Below are 16,217 nucleotides of genomic sequence, written 5' to 3' on the forward strand. Positions count from 1 at the left end.
CTGTTGTTTTCTGTCAAACATCAGCAAGAATCTCCATAGGTATACATTGATTACTACAACCTTTTCTTAGAATCAGGTATTTTAAGAAAGTAGAATTTTATTCTACTTTTTTTTTCCTATTTAGAAAAGTTTATTGAACATAATTCCTGCATCACAATTATTGAAAGAAAAACTTAATTTTCCCTGAAAGCACCCTGTCATTTTACATGATCTATACCTTAAAACTTTTCATATTAAAAATACAGGTTAAATATGAAATTAGTAAAATGCAGCATATCAAACATCATGCTGAGCAAAAACAAGTCCAAAAGAAAAGTTGCCATGTATCAATAGAATAGTTCCCACAGTATTTAAGATGTTTCCTATGTAAATCATATTTGAATGCAATTTTTAGAACCATATTTAAATGTATTTTGCAATTTGTTAACTAAGCATCCACATTTTCCTTCCACCACATAATCAGTTCCTCTGATTACGTTGGCAACATCTGCTAGGATCCACAAAATGCAGCAAGAAGATCAGTTATTTCTCATGATTTGAGAAATCTGGTCCACCTTTAGTGTAGTTTCCTGAGATTTCTGCTCCGCTGAAGTCAAAACCAGGATTTTCTTTCTGGAATCTCCCTAATGTAAGTTTTCTCTGCATTTGGTCTTGAACCCAAGGGTGAGCTGTATATTCATATTCTAGAAGATAAGTCCAACAATTTTTTGCATCTCTCCTCATCTTTGTAAAAACAATATGGATCATTTTTCTATCCTCCAGAGTCCATGTTCCCTCATCAGCTATTGTAGAGTCAAAGAGTTTGCCCTGCCACTACCTTGAGGATCTTGTGGCCACCCATGGCCAGTGCCACATGCTTGCTCTTCAGGCCACACTGGATATCCTGGGTGTGAGTGTCTAGTGGTGCTTGAACTTCAGTGAACACCTCCTTTGAGGTCTTGTACCATTGGCTCCACTGGGTTCCACATGGAACCACCCCACTGCAAGCCTCAAATGGGGCTGACATACTCTAGTTGATTCCTGGCCATGGTGGCACTGAGCAAGCAGCTATTCTACTTTTTCATAATTGTTTTAGCTATTCTTGTTCTTTTGCCCTTCCATTAATTTGTTTTTTGTCCTTCCATAAACTTTTTGAATTAGCTTGTTTATATCTACAAAAGAAATTCTGATGGAATTTTAATTGACATTGTTTTAAATGTATGGATCAATTTAGTGAAAACAGACATCATCACTACATTGAGTTGACCAGTCTATGATACTTATCTCTATTTATTTACTATTTATTTAGGTCTCGATTTCTTTCATTAGCATTTTGTAGCTTTCAACACATAGATCTTGTGCATGTCTTGTTAGATTTATACCTAAATATTGCAATTTTGGAAAATGGTAAGTTTTTTCTGAAGAGGAAATTAATATATTAATGGAGATAATTTGTAAGATTTCTTGTTACATATGAAATGAAACTTGGTGGATATCTCTGGGCACATAACTTTTCAGCTGAAAGGAAAGCCTTCTAAAACTTAAATATTTTATAATAACTTAAGAATCTATTTGATCACTATAGAAGCAACATATACTCATCACAGAAATCAGAGCATTTGAATCAGTTCTAATGAGGTGGATGAAACTGGAGCCTATTATACAGAGCGAAGTAAGTCAGAAAGAAAAACACCAATACAGTATACTAATGCATATATATGGAATTTAGAAAGATGGCAACAATGATGCTATATGGGAGACAGCAAAAGAGACACAAATCAAAGAACAGACTTTTGGACTCTGTGGGAGAAGGCAAGGGTGGGATGAGTTGAGAGAATAGCATTGAAACATGTATATTACTATATGTGAAATAGATCTCCAGTCCAGGTTCGATGCATGAGACAGGGTGCTCAGGGCCGGTGCACTGGGATGACCCTGAGGGATGGGATGGGGAGGGAGGTAAGAGCGGGTGTTCAGGATCGGGGACACATGTACACCCATGGCTGATTCATGTTGATGTATGGCAAAAACCATTACAATATTGTAAAGTAATTAGCCTTCAATTAAAATAAATTAATTAATTAAAATAAAGAAATCAGAGTAAATAACACTCATCATAACTCATCAGAAAATGGTGTTTAAAATTTTTGGTTTCTAATTTTTAAAATTGTAGTTGTATGTAAATACAGTAAATTTTATGTGTTGATCTTGTATCTTTCAACCTTGGGATTTTGTTTGACTGCCTCCCAGGCTGCCAGATGTGAAAAAGCCCACAGAGTGCCAAGCCAGCAAATGACCCTATGCCCTCCTGAAGCTGTACCCTCACTACAAGAGGTTCTTCCAGGTGCCATGGTGCCAAGTGCTTCACCCTCTGAAAAGATCATGGGCTGGCCCACCAGGTACCTGCCCACTCAGCCTAAGCCCTTGGACCCCAGAAAGTAGAGAGGTTTTTTTGCACCAGAGAGGAATCTAAAGACAGCTATACCAGTACCTACTGTGTACTAAACTCTGATGGTGCCCAAGAAGGCTGCTAGGGATGGGAGGAGGCAGGGTCAGGCCTGCACATTGACTTATGGCAATTTCTGTCTATAATCTCATTAAGCAAGAATGTTCTCTTTTCTTTTGATGCAAGAACAATCTCAGCCCAAGTCTCTGTTACCCTCCACGTGGCTGAACTTGCCTGAGCACCTGCACAGGCGCCATTAGGCACTCTGAAAATCAGGGATTTCCTGTGAGGCATGTATCAGACAAGAGACAGAAGAAGGATGGTTACTTGCTCTTTTTAAATTGAAGCTGGCGTGTCCATTAAGGAAGCATTTTTCACCTAGTAGGAATATTCTAAAGTTTTAGGAATTCAGCCTTAGTAGATGTTTGTTTCATGGTCTTTCCTCATCTACAAGGGAGATGCTATGGACTCAATAGTGTCCCCCTAAAATTCATATGTTGAAGCTTAATCCCCAATGTGATGTGTCTGGGGATGGAGCCTTTGGGACATAATGAGGTTTAGATGAGGTTATGAGGGTAGGGCCCTCAATATGAGATCAGAGCTGCAAAGTGACACCACAGAACCTACTTCTCTCCCTCTCTCTCTCTCCCTCCTGACATGTGAGGGCATAGTGAGAAGGTGGCCATGCACAAGCCAGGTAGAGAGTTCACACAAGGTACCAACCATCAAGCCATCTTGATCTCTGGCTTCCCAGGCTCCAGAGCTATGAGAAATAAACATCTGTTGCTTCAGCTACACACAATCTATGATATTCTGTTATGGCACCCTGACCCCACCCTGGTCCTTAATAGCATGTGATTCTGGGAAGATGCCCAAACCCTGGGGCCCCAGTTCTTCATCTGTGCAGCAAACAGGTATGAGGAGCCCTGTCTGTAGGCTGCAAGGATATAAATAAAGCACCTCACGCAGAACCTGGTTTGATCTTTATGATTAGCAGTTATTTGTACTAGTATTTGGATCTCAATTTCACAACTCTGAGCTCTGGGAAATTTTGTTGTTGCTGTTACCTAAGATATCTCAGACAGCATGCAACACAATATGACAGAATGCTAATTTAGCCAGAAACTTTGTTTTATTAATAAAACTCAACACGATCTCCTTCCTTGAGGATCTACTACTTAATTCAGGCATGGAGGAGTCTTCCCCAGCTGGATGCAACTCAAAGCTTCTACAATTTGTCAAGAACCAACTCCTTCTCTCCCTCCCAGCTGCTCTTCCATCCAAACTATGATTTTCACTAATTCTACCTCCACCAAAAATCTATACACTGCTTGAGTTGCCCCTAATACTCTCAAGATTACCTAATAATAATGCCATGGACTCTGGCTCTCCCAGACCAGGGACAACAGTGCTTGTCCACGGACTTCTTGGCATCACTCTCAAGGAATGTAACCACATACCGAGAAGAAATTCTAGCAGATGGAGAGTAGAAAACACCTACTTCATCCCTGTGGTCAACAGCAATGTGACAAGTCAGGGCCCCTTCTTGCCCCAGGATGAGGTCTCTCTGGGGTTTACCCAGGATCCAAAAGGACTGTAGTCCACGGAATTCTCCAGGCCAGAATACTGGAGTGGGCAGCCTTTTCTGTCTCCAGGGGATCTTCCCAACCCAGGGACTGAACCTAGGTCTCCTGCATTGCAGGTGGATTCTTTACCAGCTGAGGCACAAGGAAGCCCTCCAAAAGGACACCTCATAGCAAAGATCCATTTCAGACTTTCCCCTCACCCCCAAGACACACAGTTTGCAGGTCTGAGGGCTGCCACCACTGAGCTTCATCACAATCACCTCTCATAGTCATCTTTCACAGGAACTCCAGCTTCCCAAAGCCCCAAACTGCCCTGGCTCTGGCACTGACACTCAAGTGCTCCTTCTGGAGCCCCGTCACCTCGCCCCATGTTGCCCTGTTCTGTGGGATTAGGGGACATCTCTCCATTTTCCTTCTGTGACTGCAGTTCCTAGACCATCGCTCTAGGTGTGGGGGTGTCCTGCTTCTCCCAGTGTCCCCACTGCTAACACAGGGCCTTCCACAGAGCACAGGCTCTGTGAAGGTCTTGGGAATAAATGAGCCAGTGAGCAGAGGCTTATTCATTCAGATTTTCTACTTTATTAAATAAGCCAAACAAATCCAGGTTGTACATATATATTTTAATTTTACAGAATGACAGAAAAAGAGGATAAGAATTCAATAATTAACAACCATTTACTTTTATTTCTCTATTTCTTGACCCCATTAATTATACTGCTATTACTTTCACATTTCCAAGTAAATTCCTGTTCCAACACTGTTATCTAATTTGGGATCACAAACCATGACTGAAGGCTTCTTAATTGATTTTACAAATAGCAAACCTCAGTCTTGAATTGGATAAGTACAAATACACGTGAGATCAACATGAACTCAGATCAATTTTATCATACCTTAAATAACCCGGGAAAATCCAAATAAACAGAGACAGCTTAGCTGTACAAAATGATAGACAAAAAGTATAAGAAGCAAGACTTCACTACAATCACTTTTTATTTTAGACTTCTTCCACCAACTATGTAACTACTAAGTAAGTTCACATTTCCAAAATCATTCTAATTCCATATTATCTTGTTCAAAACCATGAAATAAAATGGAAGAGTTCCTAACTTCCTTTTACAAAATAGCAAAACTCTTGTTCTTGAAATGGGTAAGTACAAACATGGTGTGATCAATGTCACTGACAGTTAAACACTGAAACTCATTAAGCCTTCTATTAAAAAGCAGTAATACTTGAAAAATTCCTAAAGAAAATAGAGGTGAGTCCCCATGTCATTGTAGAGAAAAGGAACACAAAGATGCCACATACCAGGTTCCCCCAATGGGCCCAAGTCCTCACTGCTAAGAAGGCTTACTGCTCCCTCTTCAGTCACAGAGGGAAAGATCAGCCTCCCTTCCTGCTCCCAGGACAAGCTGTTGGATGTGGGCCTGGAAGGAGCCTGGCTGCTTCTCTGGCTCAGAGTTCCCCTTTCTCCTCCCTCGCAGCCTCTGCAGAGGGGGTGGAAGGAACTGGGACCTTTTCAACTGACTCTGTCCAGATACTCCAGGACTTCAGACTTGCTGGTCTCCACATAGGCCCGGGGACCCCACAGGAACTCAGAGCAAGCAGGGTTGCTGTCAGGCACCTGCCGGTACTCTAGGTAACCTTCCTGCACCCACACTTGGGTCAGCAGCTCCCTGGGCTCCCCATAGATGTAGTGCTCACTCCCAGGATACACCCCTATCCTACTGAGTGCGCCCCAGATCGCCTCCTCAGGAGCGGAGTTGACCTCCACAGCAATCAGGCACAGGACTATCACCAGGAGGCCAGCCTTGGGCAACCTCTGCTCATCCCTCAGCATCTCATTGAGGGTGAGGCCCAGGGTGGGGACCAGGATATAGGTGTACTCACTGGGGTCCACCTCCTTCACCTCCAAACCAAAGACCAGCTGCAGGTACTCTGAGGCTTGACCGAGGACCACCACGAAGTGGTCCTGGTAATCTCTGAGGACACTATTCAGCAATTCTGCTTTTGTGGTCGGCTCCCTGGCAAAATACCTACTGAGCAGGAATTGTGCCAGCTCATTCTTCTTCACCCGTAGTGCATCTTGGAGTGAGGAGCTGGCATCTTCGTGGTCATGCGAGGTGCTTGGCACTTCATCTTGCCCGCTGGGGCCATGGTCTTCAGATTGGCTCCCTGGAGTGTCAGCCATGGCAGTGGGAGAGAGGCAGACACCCACAGGACTCTGGGGGAGACTGGCTGTTTCAGCAGCAGCCATCTCCTCCAGGGTGCCCCAGACCGGGAGAGAGGAGGAAGAGGAAGCTGCATTTCCTTCCTCCACCTGCTCCACCACCTCCACCACCTCCACCTCCTCCACCTGCTCTTCTTCCTCCATCTGCTCCTCTTCCTCCATCTGCTGCTCCTCCTCTTCTTCCTCCTCCTCCTCCTCCTCACTCCAAACGAACTGTGCCTCCATCAGATCCTCATCCTCTCCTAGATTCTGAAAGAATCTCTCAGGCAGGCGGAGCTCATGCATCCCAGGCATGATGACTGGCATCGAACTGCAGACAGAAGTGAGGAAGGGGGACAGATGGGGACCACAGGCCTGTGGGAGAGGGGGTTTGTGAGCAGCCTTGGCTGAGAAACCCACCCTGGGACGTCTGACTCAGGCCACTTATAGGTCTCCTCTTGAGGGGTGCTCTCGGGCTTCATAGACGAGCTCCTGCTGAGCGGCCTGACCCCTTGGCTACCTGAAGGAGGATGTGAGGTGGCTCCCTAGGGTGCAGCCAGCACAGCTTAAGGTTCCGGGGCTGACACAGCAGGGGAATTAGGGTCTTGTGGGGTCCCCTCTGTTCTGGAATAGGGAGTCCCTGGTGCACACTCAGAGGAAACAACTCACCTTGACTCCTGGCACTGCCTAGACCTCCTCTGCTTTCTGACCTCAGGACACTGGCCTCAGACCTCTGCCTTCACCTTCTGGTTCCTGGAGCCCCTGTGAGAGAAATGGAGGGGGCACCTTGGGGGTAGACTGTGGCACAGACTTACGCCTTCTGTGATGGTAGGAGGGGTGGAATCTGTGAGGTCCCCCCATTGTACAGTAGGAGGTCCCCTCGGGGATCCCTTGTAGTGCTCACCTTTCCCCTGGCCGGCCTGGACCCTCCCCTTTGGGGACCTGCAGGGAAACTCTCAGAACAAGACCCGAATCTGGAGAGAAAGCACTGAAGGGCCCCACATGCGGCTGCACCTGCCCAGGGCCTCCCGCGAGTCCTAGGTTGGGGAGATGCTTGGGCCTCAGCTTCTTCTCATGTCCTGCCAGGCCTTCCAGCACTGACCACAGGGGCGGGGGTCTACTCAGTCCTCCCTCGGGGTCCGGGGAGTCCACCCTCAGCAGACCTGAAGCCTCCGCCCTCTGCCCAAACACGTCACCTCCCGAGGCCCTAAGCCAGAGGTCAAGAAAATGCTCACCCTGGCTCACCCCGTTCCAGGGCCTCCATGAGCCCCCACAAGGGCCAGGATCCCTGCCTCCCTATTGCGGTATAACCACCTCAGTCATTCCTCACATGGAACCTAGACTCCAGGCAGGACTGGGGATTGTCCCGTCTGCCATTTTGAGACCCCCGCAACTTTCACAAGGTCCCCAGTCTCTCTGAGACCCGATGTCAGGCTATGCTGCACATGGTCGTTCCACCCGGGGACTACCAGGGTCCCCTCTGGGGTGCGGCTCCCCTCACTCCTCCCTCAGGGGCCTCACCTTGAACCCCGCTAGGACCTGGACTCTGTCTTCTCCGTACCTCAGGCGCGGCTTCTCACACCATGGCCCCGGTCTCTCTGAGACCCGGATGTCAGGAAGTCCGCCCCTTATACCAGGTCCCCAGTCTGAGACCCGGATGTCAGGAAGTCAGCGCATGCGTGTTGTGCTCATCCTACTCCATGGTCGCCCTGGACTGACAACAGAGATGGGCTTCTCTGGGGCCCAGGGTCTTTTAGTCCCTCCTCAGGGTCCTTAACTTGACGCCCCGCAGACCTGGGAATCGGCCCACCTGAGGCCTCTCCCCATATGTGAGGTGCCCAATCTGAGACCCTGAGGTCAGGAAGTCAGCCCCCTGTACCAGGTCCCCCGTATGAGACCCGGATGTCAGGAAGTCAGGCCATGCCTGTTGTGCTCATCGTACCTCAGGGTCACGCAGGACCAACAGCCAGGATGGGCTTCTCTTGGTCTCCTCTGATTGGGGTCCAGCATCCCCTCAGTCCTCCCTCACCCAAACTGCTTCAGAACCTAAGAATCTCCCCTCCAATCTCTGAGGCCCTGCCCCTTATATCAAGTCTCCAATGTCTCTGAGACCCCGAGCTCATGCCCCCACCAGAGTCGCCCCGGGCTGACCGCAGGTGCTGGGACCTGTGGGATTCCCTGCGTCCTCCCTCAAGATCCTCATCTTGAGTCCTGGCAGGCCCAGGGATGCCCCTTTTGTTGACTGGAGGCGGAACCCTCACACCAAGGCCGTCACTGCCCTGAGACCCCCCAGGGGGAGTCTGTGGACATGACATCAGGGCTCCAAGCCCAGAGCTTCCCAAAGCTGAGATGATGCCCCCGGCCATCCTCAACACTCCTTCTGCTCTTCACTCTGACTCTCAGCAGGTCTGGGTACCACCCTCTCACCCCGACCTTGCTCCCCTTAGAACCAGGCTCTCCCCAGCTAGGACCCCTGAGAGGCAAGCGGGAGAAGGGGGCTCATTTCTACAACCCTGCCGGGGTCTCCCAGGGCTGAAAGCATTGACAACCTGGATGCCCTGGGGTCCCAGAGCCCCCCTCAGGGTTCTAGCTTGACTCCTAGCACAGCTGGGCTCCTTCACTCTGCTGACCTGAACCCAGACACCTGATCCAGGCCTCACTCCTCCCCTCCCATCGGGATCAGTGACGTCACATCTGGACGCCATGACCCCTGGTCCCCCAGGGCTGTTGGGAGGGCTGCACATGCATCCTCTGGGGACCCTCAGTCTCCTCTGGTTCTCACCTTGAGTCTCCGTAGGATGTGGGCCCCTCCCACTGCCCATCTGAGACTGCACCCCACAGACCAAGCCTCTGACTCCCCACGTTCACTGAGAAAGTGAGAGGGAGGTGGGAGGCTCAGCTTGACAGCCTGGACTGGGGCCTCTAGGAGTCCCAGCAGGGGTGGAGTTGTATTCTACGGGACCCTCTGTTCCGGGGTGACTGGACCCCCTCATCCTCACTCAGGAGGGGGTCTCATTAACCCTTGAGAGAAGGCTGCAGTCCCAGCACAGATGCTGGATGGGGAGCTGCTGTGCCCATGACCTTGGGGGAGCACAGGTAACCAGATACCTTCCCATGGGGGCCCCTCAGCAGCAACCAGATTTCAGAATCCCTTTGTTCTGTCAGGTTTCTTTTCTACACTGAAGAGGTTGAACAGTGGAATTTGGTGAAGTCCTGTTGTTTTCAGGTTGTCTGCATTGTCCAGAAAACTCAGCAGTGGCCACAGTACTGGAAAAGGTCAGTTTTCATCCCAATCCCAAAGAAGGGCAATGCCAAATAATTCGAACTACTGCACAATTGCACTCATTTAACATGCTAGCAAAATTCTTCAAGCTAGGTTTCAATAGTACGTGAACCAAAAACTTCCAGATGTACAAGCTGGATTTAGCAAAGACAGAGACCGACAACAGCATTGTCCAGTGCTGATATAATATATATAAGTATATATATAATTTCATGACAGAATACCTACCCTTACTATTTGTGGTTAACACGTTTTTCTATTTTTCATCTATTCCTTCGGTCAGTTCAGCTCAGTTACTCAGTCATGTCCGACTCTTTGCCACCCCAAGGACTGAAGCACATCAGGCTTCCCTGTCCACTATCTCCTGAGTTTGTGCAAACTCATGTCCACTGAGTTGATGATGCCATCCAACCATCTTATTCTCTTTTGCCTCCTTCTCCTCCTGCCCTCAATCTTTCCCAACATCAGGGTCTTTTCCAAGGAGTCACTTCCTCGCATTAGGTGACCAACGTATTGGAGCTTCAGCTTCAGCATCAGTCATTCCAATGAATATTCAGGGTTGATTTCCTTTAGGATTGACTGGTTGGATCTCCTTGCAGTACAAGGGACTCTCAAGAGTCTTCTCCAGCACTACAGTTCAAAAGCATCAATTCTTCAACCCTCAGCCTTTTTTACAGTCCAACTGTCACATCCGTACATGACTACTGAAAAACCATAGCTTTGACTATACAAATCTTTGTTGGCAAACTGATGTCTCTGCTTTTTAATATGCTGTTTAGTTTTTCATAGTTTTTCTTCCAAGGAGCAAGCATCTTTTTAAAAATTTTATGGCTGCAGTCACCATCCAGATTGACTTTGGAGCCCAAGAAAATAGTCTGTCACTGTTTCCATTGTTTCCCCATCTATTTGCTATGACATGATGGGACCAGATGACATGATGGGACCAGGTGCCATGATCTTAATTTTTTGAATGTTGAGTTTTAAGCCACCTTTTCCACTTTCCTCTTTCACCTTCATCAGGAGGCTTTTTAGTTCCTCTTTGCTTTCTGCCATAAGGGTGGTGTTATTTGCATATCTCAGGTTATTGATATTTCTCCTGACAATCTTGATTCCAGCTTGTGCTTCATCCAGCCCAGCATTTTACATGATGTACTCTGCATATGGCTCAGATGGTAAAGAATCTGCTCACAATGCGAGAGACCCAGCTTCGATCCTTGGGTGGGGAAGATCCCCTGGAGAAGGGAATGGCAACCCACTCCAGTATTTTTGCCTGGATCCATGGACAGAGGAGCCTGCAGGGCTACAGTCCATGGGATAGCAAAGAATTGGACACGACTGAGTGACTTTCACTCAGTGACTTTCACTTTCACTCTGCATGTAAATTAAATAAACGGGGTGAAAATACACAGCCTTAACACACTCCTTTCCCAATTTTGAACCAGTTTATTGTTCCATGTTCGGTTCTAACTGTTGCTTCTGACATGCATACAGGTTTTTCAGGAGACAAGTAAAGTGGTCTAGTATTCCCATCTCTTTAAGAATTTTCCAGTTTGTTGTAATCCACACAGTCAAAAGTTTTAGTATAGTCAATAAAAAAGAAATACATTTTTCTGGAATTTTCTTATGATCCAACAGATGTTGGCAATTTAATATCTGGTTCCTCTGCCTTTTCTCAACCCAGCTTGTACATCTGGAAATTCTTAGTTCACGTATTGTTGAAGCTTAGCTTGAAGGATTTTGAGCATTAACTTGCTATCATGTAAAATGAGTGCAATTATCTGGTAGTTTGAACATTCTTTGGCATTGCTTTCCTTTGGGATTAGAATGAAAATTGACCTTTTCCAGTCCTGTGGCCACTGCTGAGTTTTCCAAATTTGCTGGCATACTGAGTATGGCACTTTAACAGCATCATCTTTTGGGATTTGAAATAGCTCAGCTGAAATCCCATCACCTCCACTAGCTTTGTTTGTAGTGATGCTTCCTAAGGCCCACTTGACTTTACACTCCAGGATGTCTGGCTCTAGGTGAGTGACCATACCATCGTGATTATCCAGGTCATTAAGCCCCTTTTAAATGATTCTTCTGTGTATTCTTGCTACTTCATCTTAATCTCTTCTGCTTCTGTTAGGTCCATAGAATTTCTGTCCTTTATTTTGCCCATCTTTGCATGGAATGTTCCTTTGATATCTCTAATTTTCTTGGAGAGATCTCTAGTCTTTCCCATTGTATTGTTTTCTTCTATTTCTTTGCATTGTTCACTTAAGAAGGATTTCTTATCTCTCCTTGCTATTCTTTGGAACTCTGCATGCATTTGGGTGTATCTTTCACTTTCTCTTTTGTCTTTAACTTCTCTTCTTTTCTCAGCTATTTGTAAGGCCTCTTCAGACAACCATTTTGCCTTCTTTCATTTCTTTTTCTTTGGGATGGTTTTGATCACTGCCTCCTGTACAATGTTACAAATCTCAGTCCATAGTTCTTTAGGCACGCCTATGGTAGAAACTTAGATTATTGATTTTAGATCCTTTTTCTTTTCTAATTTATGCTTTCAATGCTATAAATTTCCATTAGCACTGCTTTTGCTGCAGCCTACAAGTTTTGATAAGTTTTGCTTTTATTTTCATTTAGTTCAAGATATTCTTTTCATTTCTCTGAGATTTCTACTTTGACCCATATATTATTTATAGATCTGTGGTTTAATTTTCAAGTAGTTTGGAATTTGTCAACAATTTTTGTTATTGATTTCTAGCCGAATTCCATTGTAGACTGAGAAGGTGTGTTTTATGGCCCTTAATGTGATCTATTTTGGTGCATGTTTCACGTGATCTTGAGAAGAATGTTTATCCTGCTGTTGTTGGATGAAGCAGTCTATAGATGTCAATTACATCCAGTTGACTGCTGATGTTTTTGGATTCAGTTATGTGAGAGGAGCTACCCCAGGCCCGAGGTCAGGGATGGCGGCTGAGAGGAGCAACCCCACGTCCAAGGAGCAGTGGCTGCATGGGCACAGGAGGGCCGAGAGAAGCTACTCCATGTTCAGGGTCAGGAGGGGCGGCTGTGAGGAGATACCCCTTGTCCAAAGTAAGGAGCAGCAGCTGCACTTTGCTGGAGCAGCCGTGAAGAGATACCCCACATCCAAAGTAAGACAAACCCAAGTAAGATGGTAGATGTTGTGAGACGGCATCAGAGGGCAGACACACTAAAACCATAATCACAGAAAACTAGCCAATCTGATCACATGGACCACAGCCTTGTCTAACTCAATGAAACTAAGCCATGCTGTGTCCTGGGGCCACCCAGGACGGGCGGGTCCTGGTGGAGAGGTCTGACAGAATATGGGCCACTGAAGAAAGGAATGGCAAACCACTTCAGTATTCTTGCCTTGAGAACCCCATGAACAGTATAAAAAGGCAAAATGATAGGATACTGAAAGAGGAACTCCCCGGGTCGGTAGGTGCCCAATATGCTACTGGAGATCAGTGGAGAAATAACTCCAGAAAGAATGAAGGGATGAAGCCAAAGCAAAAACAATACCCAGTTGTGGATGTGACTGGTGGTAGAAGCAAGGTCTGATGCTGTAAAGAGCAATCTTGCATAGGAACCTGGAATATTAGGTCCATGAATCAAGGCAAATTGGAAGTGGTCAAACAGAAGATGGCAAGAGTGAACGTCGACATTCTAGGAATCAGCAAACTAAAATGGACTGGAAGGGGTGAATTTAACTCAGATGACCATTATATCTACTATTGTGGGCAGGAATCCCTTAAAAGAAATGGAGTAGCCATCATGGTCAACAAAAGAGTCTGAAATGCAGTACTTGGATGCAATCTCAAAAATGACAGAATGATCTCTGTTCGTTTCCAAGGTAAACCATTCAATATCACAGTGATCCAAGCCTATCCCCCAATCAGTAATGCTGAAGAAGCTGAAGTTGAACGTTTCTATGAAGATCTACAAGACCTGTTAGAACTAACACCCAAAAAGGATATCTTTTTCATTATAGGGGACTGGAATGCAAAAGTAGGAAGTCAAGAAATACCTGGAATAACAGGCAAATTTGTCCTTGGAGTATGGAATGAAGCAGGGCAAAGGCTAATAGAGTTTTGCCAAGAGAATGCACAGGTCATAGCAAACACCCTCTTCCAACAATACAAGAGAAGACTTTACACATGGACATCACCAGATGGTCAACACCGAAATCAGATTGATTATATTCTTTACAGCCAAAGATGGAGAAGCTCTATACAGTCAGCAAAAACAAGACTGGGAGCTGACTGTGGCTCAGATCATGAACTCCTTATTGCCAATTCAGACTTAAATTGAAGAAAGTAGGGAAAACCACTAGACCATTCAGGTATGACCTAAATAAAATCCCTTATGATTATACAGTGGAAGTGAGAAATAGATTTAAGGGACTAGATCTGATAGATAGAGTGCCTGATGAACTATGGACGGAGATTTGTGACATTGTACAGGAGACAGGGATCAAGACCATCCCCATGGAAAAGAAATGCAAAAAAGCAAAATGCCTGTATGAGGAGGCCTTACAAATATCTGTGAAAAGAAGAGAAGGGAAAAGCAAAGGAGAAAAGGAAAGATATAAGCATCTGAATGCAGAGTTCCAAAGAATAGCAAGGAGAGATAAGAAAGCCTTCCTCAGCAATTGATGCAAAGAAATAGAGGAAAACAACAGCATGGGAAAGACTAGAGATCCCTTCAAGAAAATTAGAGATACCAAGGGAACATTTCATGCAAAGATGGGCTCGATAAAGGACAGAAATGGTATGGACCTAACAGAAGCAGAAGATATTAAGAAGAGGTGGCAAGAATACACAGGAAAACTGTAAACAAAAGGTCTTCACAACCCAGATAATCACAATGGTGTGATCACTCACCTAGAGCCAGACATCCTGGAATGTGAAGTCAAGTGGGCCTTAGGAAGCATGACTACGAACAAAGCTAGTGGAGGTGATGGAATTCCAGTTGAGCTATTTCAAATCCTGAAAGATGATGCTGTGAAAGTGCTGCACTCAATATGCCAGCACATTTGGAAAACTCAGCAGTGGCCACAGGACTGGAAAATGTCAGTTTTCATTCCAATCCCAAAGGAGGGCAATGCCAAAGAATGCTCAGTCTACCACACAATTGCACTCATCTCACACGCTAGTAAAGTAATGCTCAAAATTCTCCAAGCCAGGCTTCAGTGCTATGTGAGCCGTGAACTTCCAGATGTTCAAGCTGATTTTAGAAAAGGCAGAGGAACCAGAAATCAAATTGCCAACATCTACTGGATCACCGAAAAATCAAGAGAGTTCCAGTAAAACATCTGTTTCTGCTCTATTGACTATGCCAAAGCCTTTGACTCTGTGGATCACAATAAACTGTGGAAAATTCTGAAAGAGATGGGAATACCAGACCACCTGACCTGCCTCTTGAGAAACCTATATGCAGGTCAGGAAGCAACAGTTAGAACTGGACATGGAACAACAGACTGGTTCCAAATAGGAAAAGGAGTACGTCAAGGCTGTATACTGTCACCCTGCTTATTTAACTTATATGCAGAGTACATCATGAGAAACACTGGGCTGCATGAAGCACAAGCTGGAATCAAGATTGCCGGGAGAAATATCAATAACCTCAGATATGCAGATGACACCACCCATATAGCAGAAATTGAAGGGGAACTAAAAAGCCTCTTGATGAAAGTGAAAGAGGAGAGTGAAAAAGTTGGCTTAAAGCTCAACATTCAGAAAACGAAGATCACGGCATCTGGTCCCATCACTTCATGGGAAATAGATGGGGAAACAGTGGAAACAATGGCTGACTTTATTTTTTTGGGGGGGCTCCAAAATCACTGCAGATGGTGATTGCAGCCATGAAATTAAAACATGCTTACTTCTTGGAAGGAAAGTTATGACCAACCTAGATAGCATATTCAAAAGCAGAGACATTACTTTGCCAACAAAGGTCTGTCTAGTCAAGGCTATGGTTTTTCCTGTGGTCATGTATGGATGTGAGAGTTGGACTGTGAAGAAAGCTGAGCACCGAAGAATTGATGCTTTTGAACTGTGGTGTTGGAGAAGACTCTTGAGAGTCCCTTGGTCTGCAAGGAGCTCCAACCAGTCCATCCTAAAGGAGATCAGTCCTGGGTGTTCATTGGAAGGACTGATGCTAAAGCTGAAACTCCAATACTTTGGCCATCTCATGCAAAGTGTTGACTCATTGGAAAAAACCCTGGTGCTGGGAGGGATTGGGGGCAGGAGAAGGGGACGACAGAGGATGAGATGGCTGGATGGCATCACCAACTCGATGGACATTAGTTTGAGTGGACTCCGGGAGTTGGTGATGGACAGGGAGGCCTGGCGTGCTGCAGTTCATGGGGTCACCAAGAGTCGGACACACCTGAGTGACTGAACTGAACTGAACTGATGTTCTTATCGAATTTCTGCCTGCTTGAATCTGTCCCTTTCTGATACAAGGATGTTGAATTCTCCAACTGTGATGATAGTGTATTTATCTATTTTTCTTTGTGATTCTCTCATTTTTTGTCCCACATAGTTTGACATTCTCTTGTTAGGCACATATGCCTTAAGGATTGTTATATCTTCTTGAGGCATTGACCCCTTTGTCTTCATGAAATGGCCTTTTTTTTACCTGATAACTTTTTTTTTTCACTTTGATGTCTTCTCTGTTTGCAATTCATATACTACCTATAC

General features: G+C 45.6%; 1 protein-coding gene and 1 pseudogene across 1 annotated transcript; both read right to left on the bottom strand.

Annotated features, from left to right (window-relative positions):
- Positions 1–267: 267 nt before the first annotated feature.
- Positions 268–1,006, bottom strand: LOC147341140 (nudC domain-containing protein 2 pseudogene; annotated as a pseudogene).
- Positions 1,007–4,570: 3,564 nt separating this feature from the next.
- On the bottom strand, positions 4,571–7,838 carry LOC147341141 (melanoma-associated antigen 4-like). The gene is made up of 3 exons (XM_086388829.1): positions 7,743–7,838; positions 6,891–6,983; positions 4,571–6,552 (listed from the first exon to the last, which is right to left on the bottom strand). Exon 3 carries the CDS (start codon positions 6,546–6,548, stop codon positions 5,532–5,534), a length of 1,017 nt encoding a protein of 338 aa, XP_086244955.1. The 5' UTR covers positions 6,549–6,552; positions 6,891–6,983; positions 7,743–7,838; the 3' UTR covers positions 4,571–5,531.
- Between the last annotated feature and the right edge of the window lie 8,379 nt (positions 7,839–16,217).

This window comes from Bos grunniens, chromosome X (assembly GCF_055505025.1).
Source record: "Bos grunniens cultivar Pamir isolate PY7600 chromosome X, Bosgru_T2T1.0, whole genome shotgun sequence".
Taxonomy (NCBI): Eukaryota; Metazoa; Chordata; class Mammalia; order Artiodactyla; family Bovidae; genus Bos; species Bos grunniens.

Bases quoted from the DNA above. Each gene is read 5' to 3' on its own strand.
- LOC147341141 (XM_086388829.1), bottom strand. From the start codon at position 6,548: ATGCCAGTCATCATGCCTGGGATGCATGAGCTCCGCCTGCCTGAGAGA.